Raw genomic sequence first — 27446 nt, forward strand, 5'->3', positions numbered from 1 at the left:
ATGACCACAAAATCATATATATCTTTTTGTAGCAGTCATTTGTACACAAATGTTTAGTTTTGGTGAAAGGAAATAAACTTTTGTTTGTTTTCGAATAGACAATTTTAGTGAAATTAACAGTTTTCTAGGGAAAATATCTGAGTAACATATCAAAAAAGTGTTGTTTCGGTCTCATATCAGCCATAGTATGACATATTTGTTAATCATACACAGCTCTACACACAGCTCTACACACAGCTCTACACCGTGATGCCTTTACTCGACTGGAGGCAGTGATTTATTTTGAACTGAGAGTCAATAAGATCCATAACACCTTGTTGCCATCTGGCGTCTCAGCAAATGAATGAGGGGCTAAGTAGCTTTCAACGCCTTCTTCTACCCCATTACAGCAGCTAGCCAGCAGCAGGCAGTTTAGCTCTGTAATTGATTTAGTGGTTGGCCTAAAAGATGCTTTCACTTATCATTATGGTGCTCTTGATTCACATCTGATTATTATTAGCAAATTTCTCTGTGATCTGTGGGTATTTAAAATACTTGTTTGTGGAGTCAACTGCTCTCTGCTTCTGTAGAATTTATTTTGTTAGTGTATTGACAATTGAAGAGTGTTTCCTTCCTGTAGAACACAAGGAAATCCGCTGTCAGGACAAGTTGAGCTCTTCACATCAGATTATAATTAGTCTTTCTCTCTTCTGACAGCATCCTGTTTGCAGACATTGTGGGCTTCACCAGCTTGGCTTCTCAGTGTACTGCTCAGGAACTGGTCAAACTGCTCAACGAACTCTTCGGGAAGTTTGATGAGCTGGCTACAGTAAGTGCTCTCCCTTACCCTCGCTGTTACCCCTCAGTTCATTTGCTTCATAAGGAAAATGATGGAGGGAATAAATGATCCTCAGGAACAATTAATGGATCTCCTATAATTGGTGATTATATATACCCATATACAGGTGGTCATCACAACACAGTCATGTTTAAAGGTGACATATAATGAAAAAAACGTTTTTTCAATGCTTGTGCACAGACCCACATTAGTGCGTAGTGTGACAACCCAGCCACAGTGTTGTGGGTTACTCAGATGAGAAAACATGATGAAATAGGCCTTTTAGATTTGGCTCCGCTTTCTATGTCGCATGCAGGTTCATTAGAATCAATCGCACTCCATCGGGTATCTCCAACCAAAACTTGAGAACCACCTTTGCAGAGGGGCGCCATGTTTTTCCGGCGAGCCAATCAGAGCAGACTGGGCTTTTTCGGGAGGGGGGCTTAAAGAGACAGGCACTATAAAGCGGAACATATCAGACAGAGGTTGAATACAGGTATATTCAGACAGTGTGAGAACAATTATGTTTTTCTTTTTAACATTAAAGCACGTAAACAAGTTCTTGTAGAAACCCAAAATAGAAGCATAAACCTGAAAATGACGATATGTCCCCTTTAATGTAATATTCTTAAACAAGCTGAACAAAGTATCACCTTATGAAGTGTATATGGCAAACAATTAGCCAACAATTGCCTACTTACATATTCGGCAGACGCAGTGACATGAACGTTTAGTTAGAGTCACGTTTCTGTCCACCGGATGAATGTAACTCCAATATTTATTCTCCTTTTAGCTCTGTGTTTGGAGGGAAATATCTGTCTCTTTAACCACTATGTTCACCAGATAGTGCAGGTAGCGCACAGTGGGTTTAGAGTACTTATTCATAATGAAACAGCCGCCTGCTGCTAGAAAGGAGAATGCTGACAGCGATAAGACTGAACCGAAGCTGTAGATGTGCAACTGTGAGTTGAAGGGGACTGCAGAGTTGAGCAAGCAACCCTTTCACACTACACATAATAATACAGATAATAGCAGCTTTAACTGTGGGTATTAATATTCTTTGATGAACACAGTACGTCATAATGTTAACAAAAAAACATAAACATATTTTTGTACTTACTTCATGTCTTAAATTATAATTTGTCCTTTGTTTCCATTGTTGGAAGGTGCACACAACAATACATAACTTATCAGCTGATGAATACGCTGATACTGATGTGTATTCGGTCTTGGTTTCAGTGAGTTTAGTGGAGCAACTTACAAAGAAAGTAGGTCCATTTAAATCATAGCTTCTGTTATGAAATTGTCACTGAGCCATCACAGCGAGGAGGCAGGCTGGCGGCAAGTGACACCGAACAGTTGGTCAGCCTGTTGTTTCTCTGCAACACAGAGAGCCTCCAAGAAAATGAAATGTATTATTTAGCCCTGGAGCTTATTTATAATGCAAAGGCATATATTGATCCAATAGTGAAGGTAAAGCCGGAGAGGTTGACTGACAATGAGGAGGAGGAGGAGGAAGAAGAGGAGGAAGAGGAGGAGATGAAGGTCAAGAAGGAGAAGGAATCGGAAGAGCGGGAGAGATGAGTGAACCGATTTTTAGACAGAGGGGAGATAAGGGCTGAGGAGGTGGAGTGTTTCTGTGTGTGTGTGTGTGTGTGTGTGTGTGTGTGTGTGTGTGTGAGAGAGAACACTATTGGGACTACTGCACTTGATAAAGACAGAGAGAGAGTGTGTATGGTAGCACACACAGTGCACTTTGTGTCAGTAAGCCTGTGTAGCATTGTTCTCCGGGAAACAAGATTAAGTGATAGGTTATCTACTATAATATTAATACTGCATGAGACACACACACACACACACACACACACACACACACACACACACACACACACACACACACACACACACACACACACACACACACACACACACACACACACACACACACACACACATATACACCTACACACATACTTTTATCATCATAGTTTGGCAGTACACTAGGCCTAAGACTACCTCAACGCATACACATACATTTAAATAACCAACAAGGTGCAGCAAATTATAATAATAAGCAGAATATTTTTATATACTTTCTACCATATCTCACGGTTTCATCAGCAGATGGCGTTGGCTCAGCTTTTATCATCGGGCGACCTACAGTCAAGTGTAAACGTGATCAGGTTGTCATATGTTGAAGGATGATAGTTATGAATATAACATGCATAACTTTGTTGTAATCAGTGTATAATCACCTGAGACTAAGAATCGTTATGTTTTCGTTAGAAAAGCCATTCATACCTACGTAGGGAATTTTTTGCATCTTTTAGCTCCACATTTTGACTTTACTGCACATTTATGGTTGAGTCTCGGCGCTCTCAGCAACCTCGTTTCCAGCATCAGCAGTGAACAAGCAAAAACAGTACTGACACGACTGAAGTTTCCCTTGCTTTTGCTACAACAGATTTAGAGTTTGAGTTATTTGTTTATTTAGACATTAATATAAATTATAACAATTTATTCAAAGTATATTTACAATTTTAAGGATAAATTCCTAATGTTAAGCAACTTTAAAACATCTTTTAACTGTTTAAGCACTACAGTGTTTCATTAAATTCACAAGGTTATTAATTAAATTTAGGGTACAGTTTATTTATATTTACTATCAAAACATCTTGTCAACAGGATTCAAGTATTTAGCATCTACAGTTATCAAGTGCAGCCCACACTTCACCTCCCCTTTAACCGCAGTGGCGTCACTGCAGTGAGTGTGTCAACTGAAACGAGAACGTTTTGCTCTGAAAGTAACTTTCGGATTTTCACTTGAGATTTTGGTTGTTTTTTTCTTTTAACATTTTAGTCATTGTACAGGGATTTTATTGATTTCAAATTGTTATGTTGTGATCAACGGGTCTCACCAGGATCAGCGTCTTCAGATCATATATAAAAGTTAATCTGGCCAATCATTTTGGTCACACCCCATTCGCACTAAACGCTCAGCATGCCACTCGTCTATCCTCTTCTTCTACCAGGCCCAAGATATCGCTTCACACAGACTACTCTCTCTTCCGACATGCACACACACACATATGCACACAAAAAAGTCACATGATCAGCAGGATTATCCCTCTTGAGTTCATTCTGCATCTCAGCAATCAGTCATGGCTTAACGCGGGGTGAGAGAGACAGAAGGGGGGGGGGGGAAAGAGCAAGATACAAGGTGATATGTGGCTTGCTATCAGTGCGCCAGCTCTCAGAAAGCCATTATATGGAACTCCTGTGATGAGGATATATTGTGTGCATGTGTGTGTGTGTGTGTGTGTAGCTGCAGCTGCATCCTAATTGAGATTTATACCCTGTCGTGTTAGCGAGGGAGAAATTCACTTCTAAACCGGCTCTGTCACAGCTACTGAGCCCGTCTGACTGCTGTATGCTACACAACACATTTATTCGGCTCACCCTAACGCAACCATACCAGGCATATGGCTTAACCCTAACTGCCCTAACCGAAATGAATCAAGCCAAATTGATGACACAGATTTTCCCCCGAATTAGGCAAAACGTCACCTCTTCGTCTCCAAAAACGCACACAGATACCTTTCTCCTGAGACATGGCATGATAATTTCTCTCTCATTTCTGTTCACACACACACATGCAAACACACGCACACACACACACACACACACACACATTTTTCTTCCTAGTGCTGGGATAATCATCCACGTTCTGAATCCTCATATCCTCCCACGCCAGCATCTTTCTGCTCCCATGAGCAGAAAACCAGAGCACCCCGTTTCATCTCCGCCTCTAACCCTGCAGTTGTCTTGAATCCTCTGTATTTGTTTGTGTGTGTGGGTTTGTGTGTGTGTGTGTGTGTGTGTGTGTGTGTGTGTGTGTGTGTGTTTGTCACTCAGAGGCTGCCTGCAGGCTAAGCTTTGTGGGGTCTACCATTTTCTGATGACTGTGATACAGCGCCAAATGGAAACCCTGTGTGTGTACAACAAAACCAAAATACCAGCACTGTGTGTTTGCATGTAACCATGCTGCTGTTTGGGGATTTTTTCTGCAGGTATGTTTGTTTATGTGTTCATGTGTTGTAAAGGTGTGTCTGTGTGTGTATTGGTGTCTCTGTCTTCGTTGCAGAGTTTGGTCACAATGTGCACTGTGACAAATAGCTGATCTGTCTGGGAATGTGTGGGCGGGATTCTACTTCAAGAGCATGTCAGAGCAATTAGAGTTGGCCTCAAATGCAAACATACACATGGTTGCACAAGCACACACATCCAATTTGCATGAGTAGAGATGCATCCACGCAGTTGCTGTACAGTTAGATCTCCTGTAACAGGAGTAGAAGTATAACATTTCTTAATGTCAAGCATGACCAACTTTCAGCTGTATGTGAAAAATGGTCTACGTCATGATTTCAAACTTTTGCTTCTTTCCCGAGAGAAACTATTCGGAGTCATCAAGTTTTGCTTTTCGTCAGCAGCATAGGTTTGAAATAGCAATGGTCCTGTCATAATAAGTGACTTGTGGCATTAAAACTATATAAAAATTGCGATCCTGATCCAAATCCAAAGCCAGAGCATTGGATCCTACAATCTATGATGGACTATTAGGTCTACTGTTTAAAACAAGACTCAGGAGCTCAGCTATGCTAGTGGCCCAATGCTGCTTTTAGCTAAATGCTAATAGCATATTGCTAACATGCTCACAATGTCACATGCTTCTGTTATGCAGGTATCATTTTTAACCATGGCCGACATCTTTAGCTTTGTGTGTTAGCATGCTAATTAGTCGAATGAATGATCAGGAAAAAAAGAGTGGCTACCACTTCCCTCATTCCAACTCACGTAGTCCATGTGGTGGACTCCAGAACGCTGTTATAAATAATCAAATAATCCGTGTCTTTCTTTCTCTGTGTCCGTCTGCAGGAGAATCACTGCAGGCGGATAAAGATCCTGGGGGACTGTTACTACTGTGTGTCAGGCCTGACCCAACCCAAGGCAGACCACGCCCACTGCTGTGTGGAGATGGGTCTGGACATGATTGACACAATTGCGTGAGTCACTCACACCAACGTAAACACACACAAACACACCTACGGCTTCTCTACAACATGCATTTGGGCACTAAAAGGCACGCGCAGCCGGCCCGGCACATACAGGAGCTTGGATTACAACACACAGAGAGTCTCTGCTCAAGTAGACATGACTTCACTATATCTTCATATATAGCAGATAGTTGCTTGATGCTATATTAATGCTCTGAGAACCTGAAGAACCTTTAAGTCAAAGTAGTGACAGCTCAGTTACAAGTAAAGGTCCTACATTCAAATGTTTACTTGAGTAAAAGCATCAGAATAATGTAAAGTCCCCAAAGTAAAAGTACATCATGCAGAATGGCTCATTTCAGAATAATGTATATTATATCATTAGGTTATGATTATTGATGCATTAATGTGTTCATCACTTTAATGTTGCAGCTGGTAAACTCTTTTATATACTGCTGGGGAGCTTGTGAATTTCTCCATGGGAATCAAAAGAGTTTTATATTAATCCATAAATCCATAATACTACATCGTCATTTCTTTGTCGATTCTATTTTGTACCATATATTGGAATCTGCAAAGTAACTAGTAACTAAACTTGAGTTACTAAAGTTATCAATTGAATGTTGATTAAAATGAAAACACACAATTAACCTCAAAATTGTACAGTACTTGAATAAATGTACTTATTTACTTTCCAACACTGACAATTATTAGTAATCTATGTTCAAAAAATGAAACTGATGGACTCAGTGCAGTGGAAGTTTACGTCTTTAAATGTACTAAAGTACATCTAAACACTATTTGTGAACTTAAGGTAAGATATTTGGATGAGCACAAAAACAGTTGCTAATTTGCTCGTTGTAATAAAAAGTGCAGCATTGTTGCATACACGCTCTCTTTGAGAGGCTTACAGTCATTAGTCAAAGATGCTTGACTGTGTCTCCAGTTTCTAAGAGATATTTTGATCAGCTTAAACTAAATTGAGCATTCTTCTTCCAGTTTTCTCTCACCCTGTCACAGAGAAGACTGCCAAACATTTAAGGTTACTCGACATTAATGCAACACACATGTAGTAGTGACACCTGACGTAAGAGGGGTTCAGCAGCAAGAGGTGCTTTGTTTTGTTTGGACACAACGAAGCACTCATGGAGACATCCATCTAAGTCTTAATATTGACAACAGATATTCTACAAGCTGAGACAAATTCAACTTGTGACAAATTTGCAATCACACATGCTTGCCCCCAACCCCCCAGCTGCATGTTGACTCACGCACACACACACACACACACACACACACACACACACACACACACACACACACACACACACACACACACACCTACACACACACACACACACACACACACACACACAGCCTTTACCTCATTCCCTTGTGTGAGTCCTCGCCTGTCATGTTCTTTCCCTGCTGCTCTGTCTGAGTGGATGGAGGCTGCTGTAGGAGTCCTTTATCTCAGAAGACAGGTGCTGCCTTACACACTCTTCCCTCTGTCTCTATGCGTGTGTGTGCGTGGGTGCGTGTGTGTGTGTGTGTGTGTCCTTCAGCCTGATGCGCAGACCAAATTTTCTTTTCCGCCACCCTGTAAACAAATACACAAACATGGTGGCTGACCTTTCACTGGTGATGCGGAGCTTTGTGTGGGGATTTACTGGAGAGGAGTCCCGCTCTACCCCCTGTGCACCACAACAAGGGGAGGTGAAGGTGGTCTACACACGTACATGCATGCAGAATGGTTTCATTTTGAGGATGCATTATAGAGTCAGCAGGCAAACCAGATCTGCTACCTTGACTTACATGCAAAAATATGGTACTTGTATTTGTTTTGTTCAAAATGGAGAGCTTTTCTCCCACATAGTAAAGAGTTTTAAGGCCTTTTGAAGAAGAAAAGGAAACCAGAAACTACTTGGAGAGAACAGATCTCCACCTCGGCGTTATATTCTAAGAAAGAGCAACAATGCTAATAGTCTACTGCCATGATAGCGGCCCTATGAGGCTGTTAGTCACAGTGGTGCTTTGATATAAATGCTAGCATCAGCATGCTGACGTGCTCAATCGCACATCACTAACATGCTGGTATTTAGCAGGTATGATGTGTACTATGTTCACCATCTTAGTTTAGTGTGTAAGCATGCAAACAGCATAAAAACAACGTGATCTTACATGAATATATGAAATGACCACGACCTCTTAACCGCTCATTACGTGGTTGTGGCCAAGGCAGTGGACGCTCCATCTGACAGTGACCTGGATTCTCACACATTCTTGGATGCACACCATGGTATCAGAGCAGCACCCTTAAACTAATACTTGTTCTTTGATCCATTGCCTAAATGTCCACCAGGAACGTGGAAACGTGCAAAGATTTTTGGCATCCTGCTAACAAACAACCAAACGGAGAAAGATGAATAAACCACCCTGCAAGTAAAATTGTCTTGGTCTTGTTTCAGCTTTAGAGATTCAATTTCGATCCCCCTCATCCCCCCTGCAGGTCGGTGGTGGAGGCGACAGAGGTGGATCTGAACATGCGTGTTGGTCTGCACACTGGACGGGTGCTGTGTGGTGTTCTGGGCCTCAGGAAATGGCAGTATGACGTCTGGTCAAACGATGTCACACTGGCAAATGTGATGGAGACTGCAGGGCTGCCTGGGTCAGTGCTGACTCTTACACCCACTGAAACTGGACTCTGAGCAGTCACAGTGCAAACGAACACACACACACACACACGGTATCCCAGCAACAGAAATAGAATACAGACTTATAATGTGTGCATCTAATCACAGTAGTAACAGAAGGGGAAATGTAGTTTTTCTGCATACAGCAATACTACATGTTTTTCCATAGACTTGTCAATATGTCCGGCATAAAGTATAAGCCTGACTTTATTATTGATTAACCAAATATATAACAAATCTACTGAAAAGACAAACAACTAAAATGAATTGAGCCACCTGTATTGGTATTGTCCATATAGCCACAGCCTGATGTATTTTTTTCAAAAACTACTTTACAGAAGCACATTGCATTCACCAAAGGAAAAAAAAATGGATACATTATCTTGTAATTATGAATCTTTATTATGATTACTAGATTTTTATCTAATTTTAATGAGATCTGTCTCATATAATTATGAGACAGTTTTCTTAATTATGATTTTGTACGAAGAGTTAAACATGGATGTAGTAAGGATGTCATAATCCGGACTTTTGTTATTATGAAATAATTATCAGATCTTTTCACCTAATTATGGGATATAGAAGTCAGAATCTAATGCGTTACAAAAATCCAATAACAGTGTATCAGACAGATTTCTTGTTGTCAGCTGATACCGAATTATATCAATATGTTAATAAATCATTAGCGAGAGAGAGAGAGAGAGCACTTGCGCATGCAAAAAGGAATATATATCCAAATGCAGTAGCACAGGTTTTCTAACAACGATAAAGTTTAATGGCAGAGAGATATAAGCTCTATTAGGCTTTGGCTACAGATGCTATATGTGTTACTAGGATTAATTAATTGTTGGTTTTGCCCTTTTTATGTGATTTTTTAATAATAGATAAGGATAAAATAGTCACCTTATCTCATATTCGATCTTAGAAGGTTATTGGGATGATTTGTTTTAGGTTTTTTAAAGGATAAGCAGCTTAAAATAAAACAGTCCACCAGTATTAAATTAATACTTCATTCAGTAAAACTCATGTACAGTAACTAGCTGATTTGCATTTAAAAAGCAATGAAATGAGGTCACCTCATTGGCTCAATTTGGTCCTGTTTCAAGGGAAGTTTGGGATTGAGAATTAAATGAGTCGTTGGGATGAAAATGTCTTTGCTCTGAAGAATTAGGCCGCTGAAAATAATGAGCGTGATAATGATTTGAGACCTTAGAGTCAGACTTCTCTCACTAACTGCCCTGCGCCCTCTGCTCTTCTTGTGCTCTCAGCAAGGTGCACATCACAAGGACCACCCTGGAGTGTTTGAACGGAGACTACGAGGTGGAGCCGGGCTTCGGCCACGAGAGACATGCCTTCCTTCAGAAACATAACATGGAGACGTTTTTCATCGTGCCATCACACAGACGCAAAGTACGCCACTCTCATCTTCTTTTTTGCATTCTCTCTCTTGCTCCAGAGGTGACACATCTATCAGTGTTATAACAGTTAATCCTCTGATGCAGAGAGGGAGGCGGACCAAGCGTTAAGCTGTCATACACATGGCAAGGATCACTATCTCTCACCACTTACTGTACATGTGCACAAGAGCCGAGAGAGAGTGTGTGTGTGTGTGTGTGTGTCTACGGTTGGCATTTTAAATCCGCAGCTACGGTCTTTGTGTGAGCAATGCATACACACACAAATAAACACATGACATATACAGGTTTTTCTTAAAGATGCACACTCACATTTTACTGTAAAAATCCCACTCAGGCCTACTTCATTTCCGTAAATGAGACAATTCTCCAAAAGCACATTCAAATTTGTGCTCAAGATTGTTGGTAAAAGAGAGAATAATGAGTTTTAAGGTTACATTTAGAGAACATTTGTAATTTAGCACCATAGAAAGAGCAACATTTCCACTTGTCCTACTCTTTGGTTTTTACCTCTAGAATATATTACTGAATTCCTATCAGCTTCAACTGTAGCATGAAGTTAATGCTAAGCTAACATACCATGTTAAATAAAGGCCTACACATACTAACATGCCAAACAATACAGGATGCCAAACAACATTCTAACTCACGTTTGAATTACAATAGACTGTACAATTACTCACTGCCTCGTCTTTTGTAAATATGATTTTTAGACTAACTTTTAAAAATGAATTGAAATAATAGAGTTTTAGCTATAGCAAATTGTGTTTGTCTTTGGAATTTTGTTTGTGTACGTATAATATCTTAATTTAATACGTAAAACACTAATCTAAGCATTCTTTCATTTCAACATTACCGACATGAAATTAGCTTGTGGTATGCTAAATGCTAAAAAGGTGGCCTTACACCCGGATGGGCGTGGTTTTGCAGGACGTAGCAGTGTGAGTAGTGTGAGCAGTGCACGCTCCGGCGAACTCTGTTAGGCTACTTCATTTGATGACCTGCATCACCTTTAAATGCAGAACAAAAATGTGTGGCTTGTTGAAAATGAGAAGTTGTACTGAGTGGCAAAGTATGGGCTAGTTTTATATCTAAAGCTTGTAAAATTAGGCAAACCAGCTGAATGAAATGATTAGATCATTTTATTTAATGAATGTCAAATATAAAGGCATACAGACTATATTCATGTTTTCCTATAATTTGTGTTTGTATATGCTCTCTAACAAATTGATAGTCTACCTCGTAAACCTGTTTGGACATCTATTGATGCTACAGAATACCCCCATCTGAGCAGATTATTGTTCTTGGATATAGTTTTGTCCATATAAATGTTGATATATTTTAGCACTATTAAGTTCATATTTTCCAGAATAACATTATGATGGTTCAATTCAAAGTTTTATATTTGAAGTTAAAATGTTTTACGAAAGACAGTGCACATGCTCTAAACATGTGGGAGGCTGATTCAGAGAGTGGAAAACACAGCCTGGTTATAGTTTTCGGCCTTGAATGAAGAACTGTTTACAGTGTGTTAGGAGATAATATATGTTACCAGGAGCAAAATAAAACCTTAAAATGTTTCCCGTACCTCTCAATATCTAGGTTGTTCTTTTTATTCCTGTTCATCTCATTATCTTCGTCTCCTCACTTCCAGATCTTTCCCGGTCTTATTCTGTCAGACATCAAACCAGCCAAGCGGATGAAGTTCAAGACGGTGTGCTACCTGCTGGTGCAGCTGATGCACTGTAGGAAGATGTTCAAGGCCGAGATCCCCTTCTCCAACGCCTTGACCTGCGACGATGACGACAAGGTATTTAAAAGGTACAGAGTACCTCATAGAAAATCATCACTTTTTTTTATATTTGCATGCATGTGTGAACCGCTACTGTGCAGAATAGATAGAAATAGATCTGGGTTAGTAAGAGAAATCCTTTTAATGGGTTTGTGGGTGAGTGCAATCCTGCTTGGATTCCTAATCTGCTACACGCACACACCAGCATACAGTAATCTGGATTTCTAGATTTTGCAGCCTTATAAATCCTACTGTATGCCTGCAACTACTTGTTGAAAAGTAAACCAGTGCAATAGATATTATGAGCAACCTTTGAGCACTGGCTGAGTGTGTGTGTACACGTGGAGCTGATATGTGCATGTGTATATGAACATTAATTTGAGCTTGTTCACGTGTCGTTCATCATATTTTTGAGTATATTTGCTTGCTTCGAGTCAGTCACCGGTTTGTTCCTCAGTCTATCGATGTTTGGTGGTCGATGATTGGTGTCGTGGACTCACAGGGTCTGCCTGTCAGAAATAGCCTGCTAGCCATAATCCGCCCAACTGTGTGAGCTTGGCCAGGTATTAGTACTTAATACTGATTCTGATGAGGTTTCACTATGACTGCTGGTAATCACCAACAGCCTAGTATCATCTCCTCTAATAGCATTAGCCACATTGTTACATGATTATCCCGAGTAGCCAAAATCCTAGCATTGTGACACAGTGGAATTTACAACAGTGAACATTATTTGGGCAAAAATAATATTACTCATCATGGTGTAGTTGTTGAAAGTGAAACCTGTTTCCATGGGGCAAGACTGCACAGCTGTATGGCATACATCTGGTGTAGGTGCTTCTTAAGACTTCAACTTCTGCTAGATTCTCCAAAATCCTTTGTCCATAAATTGCATGTGAATATATAATTGTGTTAGTATTTCGTAATACAAATAATCATTTGCATCCTTCAACCCCTGTGCACACTAGGTGCCTCTAAATGCATTCTGCAGACTTCATTTTTTTAGTGAACCTAAAGTGAGCCAAAAGATCAACCAATGAGATGCAATTATTTATTGTGTTTACAAATCCGCTTGTTTCAGGATGTGTCAAAATTGATGTGTTCTTGACATTAGAGCAGCAATCTACTTTATTCTGTTTTGTTTCAAGATAATGGCCCCCTGTTCAACACAATTTCTGACACAAGGAAAACTGCACCAGGAACATTTGCATTTTTACAAGAATCACCTTCAACCTTGAAAGATGAAAATGAGTCTCAATTACCTGTTAAGATTGATGTGCAGTATCTAAGATCAGAACAGTAATTATGTTACAACCTCTGCATCACTTCCAGTGCAGCTGGATGATTAAGTGAGCTGTTTTCAATTTCACTTTGTAGTAGCGGATGTAAATTTGAAGTAATGTTCACATTCTATTTATGATACTGTGCTGCAGCTGTCAAACGCCTATAAGTGAGACAGAGAACTGACTGGCAACCGCTCTAATAATAGCTAACGACTTTAACTAAATAAGTATAGCGTACAGTATGCGCCTGCTTTGTGACAGATAACGCACATATAATAACATGCTGTATGGTATCTGTTGCATACCATCCTTTATGTTTTTTATTCATCTAACTAAAATAGAAGGAGTCTTTATCTGTCTGTCCTTTGACTTTCTTGACAACCCTTCATACGACAAACTTCACCCTTGGCGTGTGTATTGCGGACCCAAGGAAGTGCAGTGCCGAGTGTGAAGTTGTTTGAATGAACAGTTCTCGAGAAAGCGGCGAGCAGCAATACCAGAGGTCAAGTAAACAGCACAACGGGCACTGCACTAGTTTTGAAATAGAAAAAAGTAAACCATCCACAAAAAGAGAACCTTCCTCCCATTCACAAATAACACAACATTCTCGGAAAAAGGAGAAACTTCTAAAACTTGACAAACATGACATTAAAATGAATATCAAGTAAGTAATTGTAGTTACAGGTCATTTAAAAATGCAAAACAAAACGCACCCATACAGACAAAAATAATAAATAATGCACTTTTTTATAATTCTAGTGTGTCGCTCATTACAGTTTGCTGCACAGATAATTATGGTTATTTTCGACTTGAGCCTTATTTTATTAGAGTCATAACAACTGAGATTAATGAAAGACATCTCCTCAGGACACATCCACATGACTAAAAAAAGTAAATTACTGTAAAATGCACAATAAAAATCAAACCACATGTGGAATCTGCCTAAATTTGATTTTCTCAATAAGTACTGCCAGGAACTTCAGTTTGTTATGACATTAGTATTACATTTAATTAGCAGCTGGCAAGTTCATACTTCATTCAGATTGTAAATTAGGCCTTTCTAACTGAGAAATATAAAAATGTCCTCTTGTTCATGAATTAATTCAAATTTGATCGCATGTTACCAGGTTAGTGTGACATTCTAGATTTGCCCATGTTAAAGTATGGGCTTATCTTACTGTAACATGGTAACAAGCTAACTAAAACGTTTTCTTTCTAAACATTAGCTACTTTACTAACTTGCTAAATATGATACATGCTAACGAAACATTAGCATTACACCTAGCTAACGTGCTAGAATAAAATGATAGCCTACATGATAAATGCCGTATGCTAACTGTAGGCCTGTTGACTTGCTAGCCTTTTAGCATTCGCTAAGTCTAAAAAACACCTGAGGCTGACAAGGTACAGCTTATTTAAAAAGCAACATATGGTATACTGTACACTTACACACTGTGGGGAAAAGGACCTAGAAATAATGTAAGGCTAAGCTGGCTGGGAAGCGTAAAATGCTGATGCTAGCTACTATACTGCTAGTGTGCTTTCCCCACTTAGTTCCAAACAATGTAATAAACATTAAACAAAGGCGAACTGAGTTGTCCATTGCACTGGCTTCATTCAGAGACTTCTCCGTGTGACTGAGCCCTCATAAACAGGTGACTTAGAAAATGAATCATGTCCTGCTGTCTATTTAGGTTTACCAGTCAGGGCTCTGCTGGTCATGCTGGCTCCTTACTGGGACACATAAATGGAACAGAACCATCAGTAATATGATTAATTACACCTGTGCTTTTGCAGTTAAGGCTCTGTGTCAGAGACATATGGGCTGCTGTGCAGATTTTAGGTAAATTATAATTTAATTTATAGGACATCTGCATCTGCTTCTAACCAGAGGAAAATTGTCCATGCACGATTATCACAGAAATGTGCTATTCTGGAATCTCCCAGACAACAATTTGTGCAGAATGATACTGCTAAACATCTGTGCAGACTTAAAGAAAGACACCATTCATGCACACATTCTTGCCTCCTTGCACTAGCCCCCTGTCCACTATAAAATCTAATTTAAAATCTTATCAGTGATGGCTGATTAGATCTTCCAACCCTGGCGTTTTAACTACTGAATCACATGATTGGGTTACTTTTCCTTTTTTTTCACCTGAAAACATCAGATTGGCTGAGCCTGTAATTATTTTTGTCATTTAAACATATTTTTATATTCTTGCTTTGCAGATTGGATTGATTCAGACTCTTTTATTAGGCTTTCTTTTCACCATGTAATTACAGGCTAATGTTTTATACCTGATTGTAGCCAGTAATTAGTCATCCTTAATTTACAACTGTGCTTTTCTTACTGTGAATTGTCACAATTGTCAAAATATCTTCAGTGAAAAAGGCTGATATATATGTGTATATATGTTTCACATTAGTGTATTTGTAGAGCTACCTGCTGCTATTTGTGTTTTTAAAGCACTATAATAAACTCCAAAGACCTCCAAAGACAAAATTTACATTTTTTCCAACCCACTTATGGTAAGGAGGTTTAAAGTTCTCTATCCATATGTGATCAAACAATTTATATATATATTTGTTGGTGTATAACGCGCTTCGTAGCCTCACAGGACCAGCCCGGCGTGGCTGCAGGCTTTTCATCTTGTTCCGTCTGATGTCTTTGTAAAGTTATGACAAAATCTCACAGTGGTAAAACGCTGACCTCACAACACTCTGCATTGGTATGCCTCACAACGCGGGTCAACTTCAACACATCAGACAGGCCTCGTCTCTGCAGAGACTTATTGGGTTGTCTCCTCGGTGTCTGACAGCGGAGAGCCATGCGGACTGCGCCAGAGAAGCTGATGAGTCGGACGTCCTTCTCAGCCGCGGCCGTGCAGCACTCCCCGGGAACACGAGTCAACCGCTACATTGGGCGGCTCATCGAAGCGCGGCAGACTGAGTCCGAGACAACAGACCTCAACTACATCACCCTGTTCTACAGAAGCAGAGACAGGGAGCGCAGGGTGAGGACGCACACACGCCCGGAACATCTGCAGAGAAGCCTCGAGAACTTGAATTCATGTTTACAAAATGTAACAAATATGTAATTTCCTCATCACACAGAACGTAACCTGCTTCGTGACTGCACCTCCCTCCCCCCACTTCTTCTCTCACAAACACCCTACACAGTCTCTAATTTCTAATTTCTCCCCTTTCTCCCTCTCTCCCACGCCTCTTGTCTGTGATGTATGTATGCGTGTGTGTATGTGTGTGTGTGTGTGTGTGTGTGTATGAGGAATCCACCCACATTCTCAGGAGGGGGTGCAGATAATGATTTGGGAACGTCTGAGCGGCACACGTGATATCTTTCTACTGTGTGTGCGTGGGTAGAGCCATAAAGGAGACACAGAAGAGGGCCGGGTTTGTGTGTGTGTGTGTGTGCGTGTGTGTGTGTGTGTGTGTGTGTCAGTATGTCTTTGTCTTTGTGTAATCTAGACGTTCAAACTGGTAGCAGACAAATTAAATGCCTACACAGTAAAAACTCATTTTAAACAGATTTCAGAAGTCTCTCCCTACAGGAAAAAGAAATGCCACCAGCGGAAAACAAATTAATACTCAAATTAGTGTTTATTCGCTCCCACGCAACTACGATTAAAAACATCTTTTATAGTCATAGTTCAGGACATGTTCGTTGTCCCAGAAATATAGATCAAACCGCACGTCATAATTCTAGATCTGATGGGAACGTTAGATCATTTCACATCCAGCTGATTAGTCTATATTTATTAAATGTCATTTGCTGCAATAAAAGCTTTAATCTCTTGCAGAAGTAAAGAATAACTTCTAGGGCTCTGCTGTGTGGGGAGATCTGAGCTCATACAAGATAAAAACAATAACACTAATCTCTTGTTCGAACCTTGGTCCTGCTGACTTTATAATTTCTCACTTTCCCTGCACATGGCTCCAGGAAAGGTAATTCTTTAGTCAGTCGGTCGATCCGTTGCCACGACTCTTCCGTCGTATATATCTTGACAACCAAGGGATGGATTAATTGCCTCGAAATCTAAGACCATTTAAGACGTTCATGGATGACATTAACTTTTATGCAAATGTCTTCCAAAGACCCCCCTCGTGCACATTTGCTGCAGCCCTAACGCAAATACTCTGGAGCGCACAACCACACTCTACGACTGAAGAAATTGGTCGTGCACAATGTCACACTTCCCCATGGGAAAGGACGTCTTGCTCCTGCTTTTACCGTAGAAAAACATCTGACAGGACGGATGGGTGGATGCTTCTTATGTTGACATTTTCTCTCCGTTTTGTCCTTTAGTACCACCAGGTGTACGACGACCATTTCATCAGTGCGGTGGTTCTCTCTCTGATCCTCGCTGCTCTGTTTGGCCTTATCTATTTGCTCATGATCCCACAGTACGTACACACACAAACACACACACAAACACACACACAAACACGCACTCTTCCCCATTTGCAGTTTCTCCGTTCCTGCAGCGTAATTGGATCGATCTCGCTAGTGTGTAGTGAGACAATAATACAAGGAAGGTGTTTTCACTGCAGTCAGTGGAACAGTGGGGAAAGCCCTTCTCACTCTGGTCTCTCCTCTCCTCTCTCAGGGGGATTCTGGTGCTATTGCTGCTGCTGCTCTGTGTGTGTTTCCACGTGGCCTGTGTCATGTACCTGCATCTCGCCAGTGTTCAGGTAAGAGTCCCAGACCTCCTCCCACAGGATGCTGCTCGGAAACGTGCCTCATTGCTGGCACCTTTTTCACATGACGCCGCCCTCTTTGACACAGCGGAGTGGCAAAACAGATGCTCTCAATGGTTAAAGAGAACAAAATACACTCGTACATTGACAACAAAGACGGTTTTGTAGCTCCCACCAGGAAGATAACATTACACTGGGGCTGCAACTAAAGTTCATTTACTTTATTGATTAAGGAGTCAACAATTCTTAGTCTGACATTATAGTTGCTATATATATAGAACTAGTGAATGTTTAGCATATAATCATAAAAAATACTTTATTATGAAATGAGCCATTATACAAAGTACAGGAGCACATAAGAACTAAATTCAGGACTTTTCCTTATAACAAAGTATTCTACACGGTGGTGTCGCTACCTTTATTTCAGTCACACTTTTCCCTTCTGCTTACTTCTTATTTCTTCCACCACTGCATACTTGCCAGTCAGGTTGGAGTGACTGTGACATCTTCTCTATGCTTTGACATCACGTTCATGCGCTCCAGATGACACTGTGGTATCATGCTACATTGAACTGTCATCATATCCTTTAAGCGTCTCCTCTAACGGGCCTGCACAAAATGAGCCACACCACACAATGCGCTCATTTCATTTCCACTCCTGGCTAATGATGTGACCAAAATGCTATTGAGGCAGATAAACGTGTACTTCATTTACCCCCCCCCTACTCTTTCCTCCGGTTTTAGTGCCAACCGGGCTGCCTCACCATCCAGATCCGAACAGTGCTGTGTGTCTTCCTCGTTCTGCTCACCTACTCTGTTACCCAGGCCTGTGTGGTAAGATTTCAGTTTTTACATGTACAGTATATACTATTTAGTTAAATTCAAGATTATTTGTGAAGAATAAACATGATTAAAAAAATCAAATCAAAGCGCTCTACAGTGACAAGACAATAAAAAGGTAAAAATAAATATAGATTGTGAGAGTTCATTACTGACCTTTACACAAGTTAAATTTAACTTTTTATGTGGCTTTCAGCCACATCTCATGGTCTTCCTGACTGGATGCCGTTTGCTAAGTTGTCCCGATGTGCCCTCAGTAATATGATGTCAAATGCAAGTCTCTGAGGAAGATCACAAGATACAGTCGAAAGCTCCAGAGAATGTAACTATGTGAACCTTAAGTTATGGCTTTTTTGTGTCAGATGAAGATATACTTAAACTAAAAAAAGCATGATTGATGCTTTACAACTATTAATAGTGTGTTATAAAACATGTATTACCTTATTCATTGTCTTCGGCTCATATCGGTCTCAATCAAAGACATGTCTGCACCATTGTAGATGATCAGAAACCCATTAGAGTTATGCATGCAGTGATATGAAAAAAACAGGTTTCTTTGTGTTTTATGTAAACGTTATGTCGTTAATATGATCCAAAACCAGAATATCACGAAAGCCTGGGATATCAGTGTGCATTGTCAACGCGTTCCAAATCATTTATTAATTGCTTGTAAATGGTAAACACTAAAACTATTGATCTCACCATACAATGGCTGAAAGGCCTGTATGAAAATAATGGTAATAAAAGAATTTTAAGAGTTGGAAACAGTGCCATCATTTCATTGTCATTTCAAGTCTCTGCACTACATGAGTTGGCAGAGTCACAGCCGAGCAGATGGGGCTGCAGAGTCTCATAAAACATGCATTGTTCAAGTGTAAAATACCCATTAAAATATTTCAAAAGCAAATTGGTTGGTGTCAGCGTCGGTCCCAGGAGTCGGTCAGGCTCTGATGTGTGTCTTTGTGTGGATGTGTGGACTACCGTAGGTGTAAAAATACATGAAGTATCAAGCAAAGCATGTAGTGAAGAAATGATCCCACAGCCTTTTTAGAATTTTCATTATCGGTTAATATAATCATCGCATGTTTTTTATTTAATGAATGAAGTTTACAAAATGTCTATGATGAACCAGATGAAGCCGAGCCTGAAGAGATTCCTTGAACAGCTTGTTTTGTGAAAGAAACGGTCAAAACCTAAAAATTCATGCCAGGCTAGCAGCTCTCTGAGCCTACAGCCTAGCTACTTGATGTGCCCGCTGTCATTGTTACACTATTTTAGGCTAGATTATGTCATTTAATCATTATTACTCACGCATTCATCTGCTGATTATTTTTTCCATCAATTGATTGATTGTTTGGTTTGTGAAAATAGAGAAAATTGTGAGAATTGTCCACAGTCAAAAGTGACACCTCCAGTTCTAGTTCTGTCCAACCAATGGTATGTAACATAGCCTACGTTATAACTCATGATACAAACAGTTACTATCAGCTACTCATCTTGTAGCTTGATTATCGTTTCAGCACTAAGCCCTCCCAGTGTCAGTTAGGACACATTTTCATTATTCAGACATTAAATCCATCTCTTCAGCATCGCATACCGTGCTGTGTATCTTTACCAGTTTATTGCATCATCATGAACAGTTTCCGACTGTTTAAAGTTTACATATATTCGCGGTTGTCCTCCTAAGTAACCCCCTTCCTTGTCATACCCCCCCCCCCCAGGTGGGATGTGTTCCTTGGGAGAGAGTTGGGACAAACTCCAGCCTCTCAGTTGAGGACTTCCCTGCAGACTCCAACAGCACGGCAGCGGACAGAGCTTGTACCAACATGGCGTACTCCCTGCTGTCCTGCGTGGCCGGCACCCTCACTCTTGTCCCCTACATCCGAGTCTCCTCGCTCCTCAAGATCCTCCTTCTCCTCCTCCTCTCTGTCACCTACACCGTCGTCATGGAGACCAGTGGCTATCGCCAAGCCGTGGGGTAAGACTGAGCTACGCGTGATGTGTAGTCTGAATGTGGAAAATATGTGTGTATTTGTGGTCCAATGCTGTTAATATAGCGCATTTATATGTTTTCTTCTTCTCCTCTTGTAATTTAAGGGACTTTTAAAAAAAAGCAAACAGCCCGTTTTGTTTCTCTGTGTGTCTTCCAGAGGAGGGTTTCTCCACTCACGGGGTTATGATCCTGTGTTGGCTGCCTTGCTGTTTTCTGGAGCTCTTGCTCTGCATTCAAGGCAGCTGGACCTGAAGCTGCGGCTCGACTATCTCTGGGCAACACAGGTGTGTTTGTATGAACATGTAGCACACCTGTCACTGCTCATGTATGCATACGGCTTTGTGTGTGTGTACATTTGTTCTTGTGCACGGCAGAACATCTTCTTATCAAGTATGATGTTTGTCTGTAAATGTCATATTTAGAGGATGGCAGTAGCTCAGGTCGTAGGGCAGGTTGGCTGTTAATTGTAGAGTTGTTCATTTGATATTCAGCTCTTCCTGTCTACAGCTTACAACTCAAGTGTCATTATTCTTTACTTTTTTCGACCAGTATAATATTGTTTTCCTCCCCAGTCATTACAGCATTGATTTAGACCTTGTGAGTGTTTGTACACATAGGTATGCATGTTGGTGTGAGGATTTATCTTTAATGTTAGAAGTGTAACAGATGCTCCCCACTGGGTGAAGACGTTTGTATTTAGGAACTGATTATATCAAACTGTGCAACGTTTTGTTGGCCCTTCTGTCTTTTTTCATGTATTCATTTATTTAGATTTTAGATTTTTTATAATCACCTAGCTCTAATGTAATTATTGCAAATTCACCAAAACGAAGGAGATACACAGACACGAGAGAACCGTGTGGTTTTGCGATGGAAACGGTTGAACCTTTGTCACTGTACTGTCAGCTGTACTGTCAGCTGTACTGTCAGCTGTTCAAAACAAAAGTTTTGAGATTCAATGTTGGAATTGAATGTGTGTGTGTGTGTGTTTGCAGCATCATGTCAGTGTGAATGCTTCTATTTTAAGAATGACAGTGAACATTTGCCTCGTTTGAAAATCATTATCTCCCTCTAGTGATAAGGATAAGCAAGTGCATCGACTTCCGAGCTGTGGGACAATAAAGGTCCATCGTATTTGGACAGCATTTTTTTTATCTACATCCTTGTCCCTCCGTAAGGACTCACCTCTCCTTCTCCACCTGTGTGTTGTGTTAACTGCTGATCCAGGCGGAGGAGGAGCGAGGCGACATGGAGAAGGTGAAGCTGGACAACAAGAGGATCCTTTTCAACCTGCTGCCGGCTCATGTGGCTCAGCACTTCCTCATGTCAAACCCCAGGAACATGGTGAGCATCCACAGACAAGTCCAGGCCCGTCCAACATGGATCGTCACACTAAAGGCAGTTAAGGCCTCTGAAACCAGCAAAAGACTTTCCAGTGTTCCCTGATACACCCAGGAAGTGCTAGTTTGCCAATTTACAGGTGAAAAGACAGCAGGTTAAAGTTCAAGAGCATTGACTGGAGCGATGTGCTGTTGCGAGCAGTTCAAAACAGTTACACACAAGAAGAAAAACACATATAAGTGAAAAGTCTGAAAACTGAATTATTTTACTACTACTCATCTCATGAGCCATTAAACGCATCGTATGACCCATCGTGAGATACTGGCTCCACAAGGGAAACACTGGTTTAGGTTACCTACGGTATTAACATTGTTTCAGCATTAAAATGACAATATTTCAATTTGAAGCAAGCCCTAATTACACATTGACTACTTATGTTGTTTCAATGGTTATGTGTACTTCAGGGCATCTGGTTTCACAGCAAAAACGATACAAAAATATATGTAAAATAAAAAAATCTATAATATAATATAAGTAGCTGCAACTGATTTTATGTTTCTGTATGATCGATTAAGAAAAAAAGCTAAAATAAATAAGGATTCATTTAAACATTCAATACTAATATTACAGCAATATTGTAACATTTTATAATAATGAGAAATTACATACTAGAATCCAAGTATATCAAACTCACTTTCAAGCACTAAACCCGACCAGAAAACATATCAATATTTTTTCAGGGCCTGATAAAGTTACTGAGCCAGTGCTTAACACAGTCCTGCTAAATGATACGATACTTCTTCTATCCCTACATGAAAAATATATGGAATATTCAACAAGACTCAGACTTCTGCAGCAGCTGCAGCTAAACATGTTTGTCTGGATCTCAGGGATGATAAAGTTCTGCAAACGGTAATGAGTAAATCAGCAACTGACATGGCTGTCACAGGGACAACCCATGCAGATCATTATTTTTAATGATCTGCATGGGTTGTCCCTGTGACAGCCCATTTAGTCCCACCTTTTCAGTCTCATTACCGCTGGTTTTGCACATACTGCCGCTGGTTTTAAAGACAACTTATACTGCCAGATCATACAGCAGTGAAACCAAAAATGTGTCACTTTTCAACTCAATTTAGCCATTAGCACTGTGACCCACACATCAAGGGGTCTTTAAAAGCAAAAATCACCAAATTTGTGCTTATTGGTTAGTAGAAGATCTAATATTACCATCTAATGAGCTTTATGGTTCAGGTCTTTTAGGGAATGATGCAGAAGGATAAGTAGATATTTTGCTGGAGCAGGTTACAGGCTTCATGTTTGGACTTCCCATATCCCAAAGAAATGCCCTTCAAGTGTTGGGGTCTTAACGTGGGAAACATCCCAGCTGTTTAGGACAACGGTACTGCTTGACCTGACCATGTGCCGCGATGTTGAAGTGGAAGTGTGAGCCCTGTGTGTCTGTGTCCACTGATTGATGAACATCCCCTCCACTGATGTCTGTTCCTTCCTCAGCCCCCTCCTCCCTTTCTCAGGAAGTGATGAAAACGTACATCCTCTCAGGAAATGTATAGCCCCTCAACAGAGCGAGTTTGGTTTGTAAACACTAAGCTGTGTCCATATTTGTTACGCTGCATACTCGTTGTAGCGACATTTTTAGGTGCAATGGCCGTATCCAAATTGAATATGTAAAGTCTACATAGTATACAACATGGACGGAAACATTAAGTATGGAGCTGATGGCCCATAACCAGTAACTTTGTGCCAAATAAAAATAGATTGATAATTCCTTTCAGGAGGCATTTTCAAATAAGGGGCAAGGGGCAACAAAGTGGAAGCAAACTCACATTCTAATGTTAAAAGTTAAAATATGCAGGGTTTCCTTCCTTATCTCCTACATGGTTTATACTATCGAGTCTGCTTTTACCTTTTGAAATAGATACAAAAGCAGGAAATGTTACCGTGAAGGTTATGTTCATTTGCATGGAGACCGTGTAATTGTAATACTTTGTTTACTTTGTGTAAACAGAAGAGAACTATTAGGACACAGCTTTGATGTTGCAAGCCAGATTTTATTATGTTTAGCATACTTAAAACAATCATGGGGAAATCTTTGCATAATGAGCTGAAAAACTGCAAGAACATATCGAGTCTCTGAAAATACAGGATCCTGCATTTACCAAAATGCCCCCGAACAGTTTCATTTCACCACAGCTACTTTGCCTGGTAAATGTCCGTGTCCTTCAAACTCCATGACCTTGTTTGTTACCCTTCTGTTAAAAATGTAAAGTCTACAATCCCATACAAAAATAGCCCTGATGACATTACAATGACATCATCCAGAGTTATTTTCCTCACAGCTGACTGTGACCCCTGCAGAGCAACAGATTATATCAACAAGTGCTTCTGAGTCTTATGAGCTCATTATTATTCAAAAATACATGAAAGAGCAATACTTTATGCACTGGAGGACATGTTCTTCATTGAAATTATTATTAAATATCTCCAGAACTGAGCCTGAGCCAGAGCCTGCTCTGAGACATGGTTCCATGCTAACACTGACGATGGACCATCATTATCAAAGGATATGTTACCCAGTTGCAACAGTATAGTTTGTTTTCAGCATCTCTTTGAACGACAGTGGAGCTCTTTAGCGCAGAGGCATAAGCCATACAGGCTTTGGCCACACACACAGTGTTGGTAAGTAGGTTAAATTCATTGTGGAGTTTGGTCTCGTCATGGGATTTGCTAAAAATAATTTAAAAAAAGAAAAAAGTAACAGCGGTCTTATCCTTTAACAATCAGCGGGCTGTGCATCAGACGGCGCAGGGATCATCTGAGGCTGACACTAGTAAACACTGGGGGCAGGAAGTCAGGAAGTATGTTCCCGGCACATTGATGATCCCCTCGGAGCTACAGTGTATAGAAAGGCTTCCTCTCTTTCCTCTGGGCTAAAGTTCACCCGTACACTGTATTCATAACACAGCGCAGTGGGACTCTTCTGCCTGGAATTCAAAGTTTCGCCGCTCCAACATAGCGATTTAAAAATAGTTTTGCAGCATTGGGGACAGCCTGGCCACATGCAAACGTGCTGGTTTTCTGTGTCCTTTACATACACAACCTCAGTCAGTATGTGAACTGCAACCCAAAAGGTTGTCTTTGGTAGTGTTATGTGCTTGTTTTATATTTCCGAATGACTTGGCACTTGTTTGGTAATACAACTGGGATTTTGCTGTCAGAAACAACATAACAATGAACCTCTCTTGAATGTTGAATCATGTAAATTCACAAGGAGTTTACCGTGTCACAGTTTGAACTTGGGTACCCAATATATGACTAAATAATACAAGCCTTTTTTATAACCAGAGACAATCTTGCGAAGGATCACACCAATGGCCCCTTCCCCACTTCCAGCCCTCCTACTCGGCCCCCTTGCTTGGACCACACCCGTCTTCAAACTCGACCTTCATTTTGACCTCAATTTGACACAGCGCCTTTATAGTTTTCCCACCACTCAAAGCGCTGTACAATACATGACAAAATTCTCCCACTCACACACGCATTCAAACACTGATGGCAGAGGCTGCTATACAAGGTGCCACCTGCCCATCAGGATCCAATCTAATGCTCATACACCCTCACTCACACATCCAATGGCACAGCCTTCGATAGAATTTTTGGGGTTCAGTATCTCGCCCAAGGACTTTGACATGCAGACAGGAGGAGCTACTGATCGAACTGCTGATCTTCCAATTGCACACCTGTAAAGTTCCGTGACTGCATCTTGCAGGATTGTGATGCTGTTGCGGTGACACAACAGCATAGACAGACAGAGAGAAATATAAACAGGTGGTAATGTAGTCAAAACTGCTTCTGTGGTACTTCTTGCTACAGTGGGTGTCTCCAGGACCACATTTTGGCATGATGATACACACACACACACACACACAGGCTCACAAGGTGAAAACAATACTACGTTGCTGGTAATTAAACTAATGACTAACTACATTACATTATTAACAGGCCTAAAGAGAATATACAATGGGAAAGACTGCCTCTAAAGGCAAGGCATCATGGTCTTTCTGGAATTCATGTTCCATTATTGAAAGTAAATTAAATGTCACTTGGAGGTGTTCAGCAGGAGTCAATAGTGCGCAATAAGGAGTAAAGGTATTCACATGGGCAAAAATCATACAGGCAAAGAACAACACAAGCACTGACTCTGTACTATAAAAGTAAATAAAACTGTATTTGTGATGCTCACAGCACTGAAAAATGAATATGAAAAAAATGTAACATCAATGCATCCTTTCATAAACAGTTTCTCTGTTAGGCTGGATAATCCATAGCACACGGTGTTGTCCGTTTTTAAGTGGACTATTTCCTCAGTGGAAAGTGTAGCTCATATGAAAACTGTTCACAGTGAGGTCTGTGGTGTAAAAGAGGGACTCTTCACCTCCATTGTACTGGTGTGAAGGCAGACATTTCAAAGACACATATCTCAGAACTTGACCAAAAAATGAATTACATTCTTTGATGCTTTGTAATTTCCCCACAGTGGTGCAGTCCTGCTTTGACCTAACTTCTCCCCCCCCCCCCCCAGGACCTGTACTATCAATCCTACGCTCAGGTTGGAGTGCTGTTCGCCTCCATCGCCAACTTCAATGACTTCTACATTGAGCTGGATGGGAACAACATGGGCGTTGAGTGCCTCAGGCTGCTCAATGAGATTATCGCTGACTTTGATGAGGTGAGTACATTTTTTGTTGCATCGTAAATCTCCAGTTTTCATATATATATTTTTTGCCTACAGTTTCCATGTCTGCTTGCTCTGCGTTTGGGGAATCTGTGGGGAAGCTCTGGTGCAATATGACCTCCATAACGTCATTTTCAAAGATGACATTGTGGCCATGGCTTTAAATGACACTGTGTTTATTGATGCAATATAATAAGCGATGGTCGCAGTTGGGAAAGTTCTTCAACATAAGGAATTACTTACAGATGACTTTTGGCCTGTTTCAATCTATCATCAACAACACCAAGCATCAATTTACTCAAACATGCTAAAATAGTCCATTTCAAATTGCATTTGGATTTGTTTGCCAAACACAACCTATAATATATACTGACAAGTTACTGCAATTTGATTTGAAATGTGTTATTGTAGTAATGCTTTCCTCCTGTTTTTATCCCCTTTTTCTTCTTTGTTTTCACCCATCCAGCTGATGGACAAAGACTGCTACAGGGAGATTGAGAAAATCAAGACTATTGGGAGTACATACATGGCTGCAGTAGGGCTGGTTCCTACAACTGCCTCCAAGGTACACATGCAGTAGCTATTTGTGATCCTGTGTGTTTGCAGGGTATTAGCACGTTTTGAAACCGTTCAGAATGCAAGCGGCAGTTTTGAGAGGCCTAATATTTGCAGGTAGCTATTTTCCGGGCGTTGATATTTAGAACACTGTCACGTTTCACTCAACAAATCCTCTGCGAGGGATT

At 40.5% G+C, this 27446-nt stretch overlaps 1 protein-coding gene across 1 annotated transcript in view; it reads left to right on the forward strand.

The window, feature by feature from the left end:
• The window catches only part of adcy1a (adenylate cyclase 1a), a gene marked incomplete at both ends in the record, with an annotated part of 37310 nt that overhangs the window by 7752 nt on the left and 2112 nt on the right, over positions 1 to 27446 (forward strand). Inside the window, 14 exons of the mRNA XM_079157723.1 lie at positions 697 to 808; positions 5753 to 5880; positions 8381 to 8543; positions 9837 to 9974; positions 11634 to 11789; positions 15877 to 16071; positions 17382 to 17479; positions 17683 to 17767; positions 18518 to 18607; positions 20335 to 20591; positions 20764 to 20890; positions 21834 to 21950; positions 26551 to 26697; positions 27170 to 27268. Of these exons, the coding sequence (XP_079013849.1) occupies positions 697 to 808; positions 5753 to 5880; positions 8381 to 8543; positions 9837 to 9974; positions 11634 to 11789; positions 15877 to 16071; positions 17382 to 17479; positions 17683 to 17767; positions 18518 to 18607; positions 20335 to 20591; positions 20764 to 20890; positions 21834 to 21950; positions 26551 to 26697; positions 27170 to 27268 (1912 nt within the window). The remainder of the gene's footprint in view (positions 1 to 696; positions 809 to 5752; positions 5881 to 8380; positions 8544 to 9836; positions 9975 to 11633; positions 11790 to 15876; positions 16072 to 17381; positions 17480 to 17682; positions 17768 to 18517; positions 18608 to 20334; positions 20592 to 20763; positions 20891 to 21833; positions 21951 to 26550; positions 26698 to 27169; positions 27269 to 27446) is intronic.

The sequence above is a fragment of the Pholis gunnellus genome (genome assembly GCF_910591455.1).
Source record: "Pholis gunnellus genome assembly, chromosome: 4".
NCBI lineage: Eukaryota > Metazoa > Chordata > Actinopteri > Perciformes > Pholidae > Pholis > Pholis gunnellus.